We start from the raw sequence: 13,251 nt of genomic DNA, 5'->3' as shown, positions 1-13,251 counted from the left end.
AATCATACGTTCATTCAGGTCTTAATTAGGTCGAAATGACAATACACTGACAAGCACAATTAAGTTTGATCATTGTAAGTGATTATGAGTAGGACTGCACGATGTTAAGATTTTGGCATCGCGATGTATAGTCTGGCTAACCTTGCGATATTTTGACGACGCATCGTGATGTTTCAGTATACTAATGTTTTATATTTAGTAAATTCATAAGTTTTTAAATAGACGTTGCACTTTTAATATTTAAAGATGTAGATGTCTGCAAAATAGCAGCTAAAAAACATTAAACGACTGGATTGATTGTTAAAAAAAAATCAACAGTATTTGCACACACGCAATTAAAAGAAAACCCTTCCATAACTAAGAGATTCGACAACACTTCACTTCTTATTCGGATTCATCATATCAGCAAAATGATGAGTCACCATGTAAGAAAGAAGGGGAAAGATAACGATCATTGCCACAGCTATCACTGCACACTTACGGAGGAAAATACTCTTGCAGACATCGATGTATTATTGGGAACAATGCTCAACACCCCGTGTGTATACATCCATGTCAACAATACGTCGGGGAATATCGTACCCAGCTCAGTAAATCACAATTTCCGATGCTTTGAAAATTTGACAATACAAACATTGGAGCGGCGATGATTGCATAAAATCGATATTTTCAGATGCATCGATTTATCACCCAGTCCTAATTATGAGTAAGGTATTATATGTTAAACTAATAAGCTTGCGGAAGCACGCATGTTAAATTTTTGCGTCAACATTACATTTGACTTCTTCCACTTTTTAGCTTTGTTTTAAAATACCATTTAACCTTCCGTTAGTCGCTCACTTGTTTCCGACATGGTTAATCGCGCTGCACCTATGAGGTGTTTCTGATTTTTTGAAAGCCAATTGAAATTTAATCTAGTTTAAATAGTTAAATGTTACCAATTTAAGACTCTTTAGAGAGATAAATATCAAAAAACTTATTTAGCGAAGTACCGAAGATAAATTTTTCTTACTCCCGCGTCGGATCACTTCCTCCATCACAAGATGTTCAACCAATTGACGCAAGAAGGTTCTGCCGTTTTTTACTCCGTAACCATTTTCTGTGTACATAACTTGACCATTTATACCTGCTACGTTGAGAAGGACAGAAAATGAGATAAAATATATATATTTAATTCATAAAAATATTATATTGCGTCAATGGTTGCGCTGCACCAGAGGGGTGATTTGAGCGGTTCCAACTCTCCATCGACATGTTCTAAGGTCTTTTTTACACGGACATTTGAGTAATCCAAAGTTAGGAACATAACATTAGGCTCGACCCCCGGAAAAATCTATTGACGGCAAAGGAGGTGGAAGTGCAGTAGGGATGCACCCGTGAGGAGCACGCGACTAACGGAAGGTTAAGGAATAATACGAATAAAATGCACCTTAACATTTAATTACACAAAGATGAACTTTTAACTTTATAACTTCAGGGGTCTGTCTAGGTTTTTCTGAGAGGTATCTTCTATTTTGTGAAAATTTTGACATAATTTGAGAAATTTAAAAATTATATTAAAAAATCAACACAAAAATATGGATTTATCATTTCCTACGGGATACAAAAATGAAATTTTAAGTAAAAGTTGAATTTGTGAAGGTACCGCTAAACGGTAGTAAATTTGGCCTGGACAGACTCCTGAACTTAATGTAGGTACTTCTTTGGTATAATATTAATTTGGCATAAACTTTTTAAGCATGATAACAGACATACTTTAAAAGCGTTTTTTTCTAAAAAAGTAAAAACTTTTTTGCCAAGGAAGTGAAAACTTAAAGCAAAGCACCTAAAGCTATCTTAAAGAAATATATACACATACAGCTATGAAATATACCAGAATGGTATGGAATATATTATAATTTCATAAATAATATTGGTTTTATTATGGACTGGCAACTCTGATATTTTAAAAATTATTAACTTTTCTAAAACTTGCCACTTTGGCTAATTTTTTTAATGTGGATGAAAATTATGGAAATCAATGAAAATTTCTCAATCTCTCACAATTTTATGAGAACGAATAAAGCACTATTAGAGTAACTATTTAAATATTTAAAACACAAACAATTTCAATTTTCAAGAAACTAAGGTTTTTCTTCAGGCTCTTTGGCTCATTTTCAGAGTTGGTGTACAGAACGATAGCTATATTTGATATAGTCAAAAACCATTGATGCAAAATTACAACAGCTATGAAAATAGCTTATTATTAGCAAGAAAACTTTGCTTTATGTCACAACAGAGCCACAACAAACCAGTCATAAATATTTTATCTACATATCTGAATCTACATATTATTAGGAAATCTCACTTTTAAGTCATTTACCCTGTCTTTTGTAAGAATTATAAGAAAATTTCCGAAATAAGAAAGGTTCGAGCAGCGAGGCAAAATTTTATACAAAACATTATTAGGAAATTTACTTTTAAATATGGTATACTTGAATCAGTGTGTAGTTTATTATTTTACCTTGTCTTTTTCCAGTTCTTCTTTAATAGCAGTTTTTAGCTTCACAATTGCTTCCTCATTAGATAAACTATGATCATCCGTAATATTTTGATCCTTTAGTAGCATAACGGCGTCACTGTCTGTGATATAAATAATATAGACACATTAAAATATATAATTATATTGACCTTTGATCGAAAACTTTTTACAGAAGCTGTTAACTGGAAAAAAATTTATTAATTTGAGTAAATAAAGTCGGTATCAATAAAGAAGTACGTAGAAGAAAAATAAATGTAATACACTAATTTTTACATAGAAAACTTCAACAAATATAATTTTATTTTTTTCTTTTGACTGAGATATATTTATTTATTAAACAGGAAGTATTTGACTACTTTTTTCTGTGCTGAGTAAGCTGCATATCTGTCAATTTTGGCTTACATGAAAGCTAAAAGCGCCTTTAACTGAAGCTCAAAAGTTAGAAAAACAATGCACACCCAACAAGCTGCGAGAGGTTATCACGGAAAACAATGAAAATTTTATTTTGAGTTTAACTAAGTCTAAGTATCATGTCCTTAACTGTGTTACTTAAATCATTTTGTTCCCGAAATGTGAAGCAGTTGTCTTCAGTCACCTGTACTAGTAATGAGTTTTGTGTTTTATAATTTACTTTTGATTTTGTTGATCACAACGTTGGGGATTAGTTCATTAACTTGCTATAATTTATTTGGTTGGGGAGGTGGCTTCGAGTTTGCCCCCTTCTTTAATGATATTTTTCTCCGTTTTTTGCGACTTTGAGATTGTTCTGCCGCTGATCACAATACGGAAATCTAGACAACCGGCATAGGAAGTTCAGCTCTTCTGCATATCTATAAAATCTATTATTATAATGAATAAATGTAATAATTATTAATCTATCAAAAAGTATCTAACTCAACAGTTTTCATTTTTATGTATTTTAATATAAATAAATTAAGAACTACTTTTAAAAAAGAATTCCCTAACTTTTTTTTCATAAATACTCGTTAATATCAAACTCAATAGCATTGAAATCTTATAAAATAGAATTGATTTTTCTTTTTTTCTCCCTCCCTTTAGTATGGTTCATCTGCCCCATTCTATTTTTTGACAATTTTTGTTAAAATTAACTGCACCACTTATTTGGTGTTTCTGACATGATGTGAGTTCCCCGTAGCAGAATTGAGGCAACACGGCGACATTGTCGCAAAACGTTAGAGTTTTTGCAGAAAGATTTTTCATTTGGGAAGGGTAAAACTTTGTATGGTTCATTTTGTATAGTCAAAAACAGATTTGTTTAATAAAGGATAATATTTTGTCAATAATAATTAATAATAAATTATTCAATTTATAGGGAGATATTTTTCTACAGATCAACAACCTTCTACCTATAAGAAGAAAGAAGTTAAAACTGAAAAAATTGACAATACTTTAGCTGAGCACAGGTTTTATTTTTTATTCTACACAGTTAAACTATTTCATGTTTTTAGTTTGACAATACTCCTTTTTGCCTGATGCTAAAAATATAATTTTAGGTTTATTTATCCAGAATTTTTGCCAGATCCTAGGTATGAATTTCGAAACAAAATTAGAGAAAAACTTGAACGAGAAGATATGTTAAAAAGACGCAGTGTTATAAATATCCCAGAATTCTATGTTGGTAAGTAAAATATTAGAAGTGCTTTAAAAAAAATATTACTATGCATTTTGAAATTGACATATTCAGAGATTAACTTCCTCAAAATGCAACTTAAACCAGAACTTTTCCAACTCCAAGAATATTTCTTTAAATACATTAACTTTTACATGTTATTAAACTTGTTTTAAGAAGTTTTCAAGTGGTTAAATAAGATTTTTATTATTAGAAATTGGATTATAAAATACAAGATTGTGCCAATGTTTTGCTTTTTTCATATTTCTATTACTATTTTAAAGCAGTTACAACCACCTAAGTGTAACATTCAAAATGTATGTAGATATTTTTTTTTAGATGTGCCAAAAAGAACTGACATTAGAAACTTGAAATTATTGTGAATTAAAATATTTTATCAAGGATTTTTAAGAAATTTTTTTCCCCCGCTTATATCTATAAACTCTGAATTAAATGAGAGTTAGTTGACTTTAACATTCAGTTGACTTTAACATTCAACATAATTTTAAAACTTTATTTTGTTTAAAAGTTTACACTCTTTTTAGATATTTTAAGATAATTAATTGATTATTTGCTCAAGATTCATGAGTGATAAAAATTATAATTTTTATGATTTTATTTTTAACTTTTTTGTCAATTAGCCAAATACATGAAAAATGCCTATGATAATATAAATAATCATAATTTCGAGATTTCTTAATACTTTGCGCATCCAAAAACTTTTGAAATACCAAATATAATGGAAAAAAAATTTAATATTAATTAAATTTCTAAAAAAAAAAATTTTTTTTAAAAAAGAGATAATTTGCATTGTAAGCAAAATGAAACACATTTTTATTTCAATCAAGAATAATTAAAGACAACAAAAATTAAAAGACAACCAATTAAAAGCTATTCAATTTGTTTCAGAGGTGGAACTTACTATTTTATTAATAGATCTATAAGCTGATGCTTTTTAATATACATGGCAATTTTCCAAATTATCACTTTTCATCTGATAAGTTTTCCTTTTCATCTGACAAGTCTGATGTTTGCTGCTGCTTTTCTTGTGATTATAATTAAAGAAAGTAGAAATAACTGATAATTGTGTATTATTATTTTAATTGATGAAGTAGTTTTAATATATATATTTACTCAACATGAAAATTCCACTTATTTTATATGAACATTCATTATATCACTCATTGGGATGTATCACATTTTTTTCTGTCTCTCTAAAAATAAGTGATATGAAGAGGGATCTCTATAGTTCTTTTAATACATTGGCTTTATTAACATATTTATGACATAACAATGAGCATCTAAGTGATAATCTATTTAAATGCATTAGTACTTGTATCCTGTATTTGATAGTGTGTGTTGCAGGATCTATTCTGGCTGTAACAGCTTCTGATAAGTATGATCCTGGTAAGCAGAATAGATTTGTGGGAATCTGTATTGCACGAAGCTACGTTGGACTCAGGGCTACTTTTGTCTTAAGAAACGTCGTTGATCATCAGGGTATGAATTCTTTTTTTAAGAGGACTGCTACATACCTGCCAAGTCTCCTGTTTTTTAACAAAGACTCCTGTATTTTACATCTATCTCCTGTTTATTCTCAAATTTCTCCGTATTTGTTGAAGAAATTTTTTAAAAATGAAAAATTAACAATTAAATATCCGCTGAGGACAAAAATCTGTCTCTTATTCCTCAACAGATAGTGCTATTGCCAGTACTGCAGTACGTTAAGTGTTAATAGTTTAAGTAATTATATATAATGGTTTAAAAAAAATTTTTTTAGGTTATGATCTATATACATATTTTTTACTTCACTAAATATAAGTGCTTATATTATTTCCAATTTTGAATTTCTCTTTTTGACATGCATGATGTATCAAAACTTTGCTCTTAGCCTAAAAAATATCGCTAGTAAAATCTCCGTTATTTTATTTTTCTAATGTTGGCAGGTATGTGCTATGTTTTTACTTGTAATTTTTTCCTTTCTTATTGCAATGTTGAGTCACCTAGTACTTCCTATTGTTCACTATTCAGAGTGAATAGAACCTTCTTAAATTATATAGACTTAAATAGGTAGACAAACTAAGTAACATATTTTGTTTTCATAAAAAAAATTTCTTCCAAAATTTTTTGTGAAAGCTTTTTGTTTAAAATATAAGTTTTTTTTTTTTCTTTATCTATCAATGCATTACATATAAATTTTATTTACGTAAAAGGCAAGCAATTAAACTTTTAGTTTTGTCATTCCTTAATTATTGAAATTGGCATTTTACTATTTAAATCATATTGAAGATGTTTTTTACTAAAATTGTCCTTCTGATATTGTAAAAAGTAATATATAATATGTTATTAATTCAACTTCATTGTTTTATGGCATGCATCGTAATTGTATCAGTGTGTTAAATGAAACTTGTTAATAATTATACAATATCATATACATTGTCATCCTGGTGCTAGAGCTCTTGCAGAGAATTAACATGGTGCATGGTGTTTTTTAAAAAGTGCTTAAAGGGGCTTATTTTAATTTTTTAACAGCCTTTAAAGGTGCTTTTTTCATTAGGTGTTTTCAAAAAGTGCTTAATTTTCCCTTTTTGTTAGTGAGATTTTTTCTTTACCTTGTCGATTTTTGCCACATATTATGCAAAAGCTTGTCTTTCACAATGTTTTCACAATTCATTCAACCACAATCCATTTCGGCACACCGTCAGTCCATAGCATGCGAAAGTGCCAATCATTTTACATGTTTGATGAAATACTTGAGAGTTCACATGTGCGTCTACAGAGCTGGGTTCAGTGAGATTGTTGTCAGGCTTCATTTTCCACCCTCTGATATTGAACCGAAAAATCTCTTGATCTTTTTATAATGACTAATATAATCAAGAAAAGAGTTCTTTGTTAGAAACTAGTTATTTTATCATGATCATGCATTGTCTTTGAAAATTATTTTACATTTTGATAATGTATATAGTGCTTAAAATATTTTTTGAATACTTTAAAGGTGCTTATTTTTTGTTGAGAAATTTTGCTATGCACCCTGATTAACATTCTTCAAAATATTGAACTGTTCTTTTCTGTTGATCGCCTTCTGAAGCATTATAGAAAAAGTTATAATGTGGGTATATTACTAAAAGTAACCAAATCAAAATTAGAAAAAACTGAAGTCGTGTACCCAAATCATTTAAATGCCTGTTACCGTTATGGGCAAAATATGGTCGAGCCAATACATGTAGCTAATCATATCCATGTTAACTTGGACCAAGAGTGATCAAATCCTATAGGTCAGAAACTCAACCACTAAAAGTTCTTAATTTTAGTTATGGTATCTAGAGTTTTACACAATTGATTTGTTCTCTTTTGACATGATACCTATGATATGGTTATCCCATTGCTTTATGATATTATGTATGAATTACATATCATTTTTACTCACACTTATTTTTTTGCATTACTAAGCAAATCTAATTAATAAGTATAAAAGTAATAAAACTAAAATGATCATATTTAATAAACATTAATTTATTCATTTAACATGCATTTATTTTCACTCCTATTACCACTTGGTGGCTAAATTAAAAAATAATGATTTACAACTTTGAAATTGTTTTAGGCTTTATTTGAATGTGGCACTATTTTTAGCAATACTACTGTGGGACATCACCCTCAGGGAACTAAACATTAGCGATTTGCCGATGGCACTTTTTTGATTCTGAATGTACCCTACATGCATTATATAATTATTTTTTTAATAAATACAAGATAATGATTATTTATAATCAGAAAATTTCTTTATTCTTAAAAGTTTCTTCAATTTAGAGATGAACCTTGTGATGATGTTTACCATATTGTGAGATTCAAAAGAAATGCCTTACATTATTAATATCAAATGTTTTTTTTAATTCTAAGAAAACAAATTTTAAAACAGTGTGTAGCATTTTTAAAAAGTGCTTAAAGGTGCTTATTTTTTATTTGCGTTTTTAAAAGCCTTTAAAGGTGCTATTTTTATTTGGGGTTTGTACAAATTGCTTAATTTTCTATCTTTTAAAAATCGAATTTTTTCTTTGCCGTATGTATTGCCGTTCTAAATTTCAAAATATTCATAATTTTCGCACTTTTCTCTGCAATATTTAACACAAGCTAGTTATTTTATCATGATTATGTAAAGTTTTCGAAAATGTTTTTGAATTTTATTGATTTTATCTTTATAAATTAAGAAGTTTAAACAATAATAATAAAAAAATTATTACTGCACAGATCCTAATTATGATTTTTTTTTTTTGGAAAGCGAGTAAAAATATTTTTTGAGTGCTTAAAAGGTGCTTATTTTTTGTTGAAAAATCTGGCTATGCACCCTGTAAAAACTGGCCATATGTTTTAGAAAGTGGCTACTGTTAAAAAATTCTACAACTGGCCCCTGTCCTAAATTTCTTAATTTTTCCTTCAGGGCAAAATTAAGAAATACTAATACATACAAAGTACTAATAATAGAAGTAAGAATACAAATACTTAAGAAGTACTATTAGAATCTGGACAGGCAAAAAAATATATTGAAAAGTTTTGATTTTTTAATAATGTTGAAACTGGTTACATTGGCAAAAAATTTTTGTTGTGAATTATTATAATATAAAGTTATTTTTTTGCAGCATTAATTAATATTAGACTTATCTTTCAGGTGTTGAGATTTTGTATGATATGTACAATCCTTCACTGCTATCCATAGAAGTGTTGAGATTGGAGAAGAGACTTGATGATGAGCTTTACTACCTTCGAGATGCACCACCAGAGTTTAGCACCTTCCCTTTCAACATGGAACCGGAGTTTATTGTTCCGGGTGATCCCATTCGTGTCAATCCCTTAAAGGTGTGTAAAAATACTTTTTTTTCCCAATATGACTCAGAAATTTTCATATTTGCAAAATAGTAATTGATTTTTTTCTACTCTGTGATGGTAATTAATACCACTAATTATAAAAATGAAGTAGGGATAATATTCCACTTTGGGTAAAAAATATGAAAATTTCTCCAAACTATTTTTGATGACAATATTGCTTCTGTAACTGGGGATAGTTGTTGTCTAATATAGGTAATTTAGTAAATTATTTTTATGTCCTTCGAAATAGAATGGTACCTAAGTTTCTAAATTAAAGACTGAAAATGTTTTTTTTTTATTTTACTTAGTCGCTTAGTATAATTTTTACTTAGACGCTTAGTATGCTATTTTGTTATTCACAAAATTTCTTTTATTAATTGTTATTTTTTGAAGTGTTTAATTAATAGGCTGTTTGTAAATGAAATTATGATTTGCAAAATAAGTTTAATTTTGATTGTTGAAAATTAGGAATTTCATATTTAATAAATTTGAAAATTTTTTATGTCGAGTCTGTTTATTGATAATCACAATGAGCATTCAGTCATTACTAATTAGATGTACTTTTGGGGTTTTATTTAAATTCAGTTACTGAAAAAAATATTAAAATAGTCGAATAATTTCTAATATTATAGTGGAATAATTTCATATAGTTATATATGAAACTATTCAGCAACTTTTTGAAAAATATTTGATTGTACTAAAATAAGTTCACTAAAGGGTACAATTAATGTTATCTTCATAATTTTACTGTTTCCTGTATTAGTGACTTTTAAAAACTTTAGTAGTTTTTAGTTATTTTTATAGCTTTTACTGTTATTTCTTGAGAAAAAGAGATTTTTTTGTTTGTTCATTAGTTGTTATTTCAAATTGACAGAATTTCTGATTGATTTTTATTCTCATTCATTTAATTTATTATCATTCTTTTAAATGATGGATGCTGATTATGCTATTTATTTTATATGTTTCATTCTCATTGCTTGGCCCTTTCTTTTGCAGCTTTTTATTTTTTCATTTACTTCATGACTTGAATTTTTTTTTCCATCTGCTCTATGCTGATTTGCAATTTTAATGTACAATTATTAATAATTTTGCAATTTATGTGAAATAAACATACTATATTTGAAAAAAATATTTAAGTAACTTCACTTCTAGTAATGTGAATTCTTACAATAAATTTTTATGTATTGATTCATTAAAGAATGACTTTAAATAGTTTAAAAAATGAAATAAAATTAATTTTATTACATTAATTTTATTTTTTCTGTCGGAAAAATTTCACAAAGAAAGAATCTTAAGAAGGGGGAAAAAAAAAATTAGTTTTTTTCTCTTTGTAATCAGATTATTAGAAAGGTTCTAGATGTAAATATTGCTTTAGAGATAATTTCCATAACATTTTTTTTAAAAAAATAGATTAGTTTGAAGTAGGTTAAAAGAAGATTTATTATGGTAAAGGGTGGTGCATAGTTATTGTTTGTTTTTAAACTCTCTTTTTTTTTAATTTAATTATATATTTATGTAGATATAATATAAAAGCCTTGTAAAATACAATTTGCCATTTGTGACTAATAAATTTAGGGTAGCGACCATATTTATAGCTTTTTCATTACAATCTCACATGCTTTTATATTTTAATACTTATGAAAAAAATCAATCTGAGAATTGACCTTGAACAATTTTTTATGTGTTCTTGTCCGAGTTTTCAACAATCTTTGGAGAAAATCTGTTTTTCCTCATCTTTGCACTGTTGTTTTTAACCAAATTTCTGATTCTGAGTTTTGAAATAATATTGTGTTAAAAAAATAGAAATTTAAAGAATCACATAAAAACCCATAGCAATTATACCTGAATTCTGATCTGACTTCATGGGTATATCTGGCAAAAAATTATTTTAAAAAAAGATAGGGATTCATAATCAAATAATAATCTTTTAAGTAAAGAATGTACAGGAATGATTGATTATATTCCTGGGGTATCCTGGAGTTCCAGATTTTTCGTATTATCCTTCTGGGTCTAAAAATTAGGAGCAGGGAATATGATATTTCTGGAAACATCACGGAATTCCGCATTTTTTAAGACCGTTGGTTCTCAAATTTTCGGCAATCAAAAACTTTTAATTCACCAAAATTTTCCTGGAATTCCTCAATCTAAATTTCAAACTTTGAAAGTTTCGCTGATTCCCACTAATGAGACGCTTACATGCATGTGATTCCTCTGCAAATTGGCGAAATGCGCAATTGATTCCTTTGGTTTCATATATTTTTGCCATTTTCAATATTTGAAACTGCTCCAGAATCATTAAGTATCACGATTCCTATTCAAGCGGTTTGAATATGTAATATGGATTTTTGTATTTACTTAATTTAAGTTCACGTTGCGATTTGTATCCACATGGCATAAAAAAATTTTACGTCATATTCATATTCACTCGATTTTACAATTCAATATTGTGATTTAAATTCACGCAATTTTTAAAATCTAACATTGCGATTCATATTCACGCAGTTATAAAAATCCAAAATCGTGGTTCTTGTATGAGTAAGTCTTTAGTTACTATAAAGGTGTGATATTCATCACTGGTAGATAATTTATTTATAAATCTTATTTTAAAAAAATTATGTTAAATACGAAACATGTATGGTATATAGATTGATATCAATTTTTTGCTCATAAAATTTTTAGAGCTTTTCATTTTATGTCACTATCACCCCTGAATATAGGAAATGTTCTTTACTTAAATTGCAGAAATGATAATGTGGTTGACAAAAAAGATCTACTTTTTCCTTTGTCTAAAATAAGGGGGCGGCTGAGTAATAAATACTACTTGCTTAGTCTTAGCTTAGCGGCCATTTAAAACTCTTAGAGATTTTAATATTTTTTGCAGACAAGAGGGGTATAGCTGATGCTTTTGCTTAAAAATGTTTTAAAATCAGGATTGTGCTCCGGAAAAAGCGATACGGAAGTTTCTGGAAATCCAAGGTCCAGAAATTTTAAGAAATCATTTATCTGTAAAAATTCTTGTATATTTCATTTAAAAATATTAGAACTAGAATTCATCCTCGGCATCTTTCATTTGTAAATATATTTTTCTGGCATAACAATAGATGTGATTAGAGATAAAAAGTAAACTTATTACATAATTATTCATTTAAATTATGCTGCATTTAATTTATTTAGAATTTCACGTTTTGAAAATATCAATGATTTAAATTTATAAAGACCTTTAATTAAAAATTAAATTTATAAGAAATTTTTTTCAAATGCGTCAATAATTATTAAACTCATGAAATTTTCGGGATTTTTGAGTTGGGCTAACAGTCACCCCTGCAACAGTAAAGAAAAAAAATGAAACAAGATGGGGTACTTCTTACTTATATAAGCAGGGAGTGGGTTTGTGATTTGCTTATTTTTGGATGAAGTCTGAAATTGAAATTGCCAAAATATGAATAGGTTATATTTAAATGGGCTCTTGGAAGGACAATGTCTTATCATATTCCATTTCTTGGTTCTTTTTTCAGGTGAGGCTGAAACCACCCCCTTGGTGTCACAGGTGGGAAATAAAAAACATGAAAGGCATCGAAAATGTCAAAGAGCATGTCAGCCAGAAAGCAATTGCTCATGCTCGAACTCTCGAGCAACCTTTTGAGGCTTATGACCTTATGAAAGAGTACAGACGTTGCATACCAGAGGAGGACCAGAAGGAAATCTGGGAGGAAGTAGAAAGTCACAGAAAGCAATTCCCTGTGAAGAAACAGGCATGGAAAAGAACTTTGCAGCGAGCAAAGCCTAAAAGGACTTTATGATGTTGATCTTAAAGTGTTTATGTTTTGTTTCCTTTAGAAGAGAAAGAAATATGCTTTTTCATTGATGTGGCTTAGATTATTAATTTTTTTTGATGAAAATGTTTTATTAATCTTTTATATTAAGTTTGATTGATATTAAACATTTAATAATGTCAAAAAATTAGTTTTGTGATTTTGACAAAGAAAAAATATTTTCTCAAAAGCTATTTAATCAACGAGGTTTTTTATAATTTACTTTCTGGTTTAATTTAATTTACTTTCTTTTAATTTAATAATAGGGTAAGATATAAGTTGCAAAGAAATTGAATTTTGTAATAGGGTCATTTACTTTTCTGTGATTAAAATAGTAAAATATTTTATCGAAACTCCTTATGCACTTCATTGGATGCACCAGTTGATTTCATTAAAAAAGTATTTAAAGAATATGCTTCTTGGTT

General features: G+C 28.3%; 2 protein-coding genes across 3 annotated transcripts in view; one reads left to right on the top strand and one right to left on the bottom strand.

Annotated features, from left to right (window-relative positions):
* Positions 1-2,875, bottom strand: part of LOC107452042 (transmembrane protein 94-like protein l(2)k05819) — a 112,383-nt gene extending 109,508 nt beyond the window's left edge. The window contains exon 1 of the mRNA XM_043052039.2: positions 2,504-2,875. Within this exon, the coding sequence (XP_042907973.1) occupies positions 2,504-2,608 (105 nt within the window). The 5' untranslated portion in view covers positions 2,609-2,875. The remainder of the gene's footprint in view (positions 1-2,503) is intronic.
* An 87-nt stretch (positions 2,876-2,962) lies between these two features.
* On the top strand, positions 2,963-13,239 carry LOC107452046 (mitochondrial ribosomal protein L19). Of its 2 annotated transcripts, none has more exons than XM_016068324.3 (6): positions 2,963-3,118; positions 3,855-3,945; positions 4,036-4,160; positions 5,517-5,651; positions 8,818-9,005; positions 12,530-13,239. In XM_016068324.3, the coding sequence occupies exons 1-6, from the start codon at positions 3,052-3,054 to the stop codon at positions 12,812-12,814; spliced, it is 891 nt and encodes a 296-aa protein (XP_015923810.1). In that variant the 5' UTR covers positions 2,963-3,051; the 3' UTR covers positions 12,815-13,239. The 2 variants fall into 2 exon arrangements, with proteins under 2 accessions (XP_015923810.1, XP_015923809.1); XM_016068323.3 differs by having other exon boundaries at positions 2,964-3,124.
* Positions 13,240-13,251: the final 12 nt, after the last annotated feature.

Source organism: Parasteatoda tepidariorum, chromosome 2 (genome assembly GCF_043381705.1).
Source record: "Parasteatoda tepidariorum isolate YZ-2023 chromosome 2, CAS_Ptep_4.0, whole genome shotgun sequence".
NCBI lineage: Eukaryota > Metazoa > Arthropoda > Arachnida > Araneae > Theridiidae > Parasteatoda > Parasteatoda tepidariorum.
This window is presented reverse-complemented; position numbering and strand designations above follow the sequence as displayed.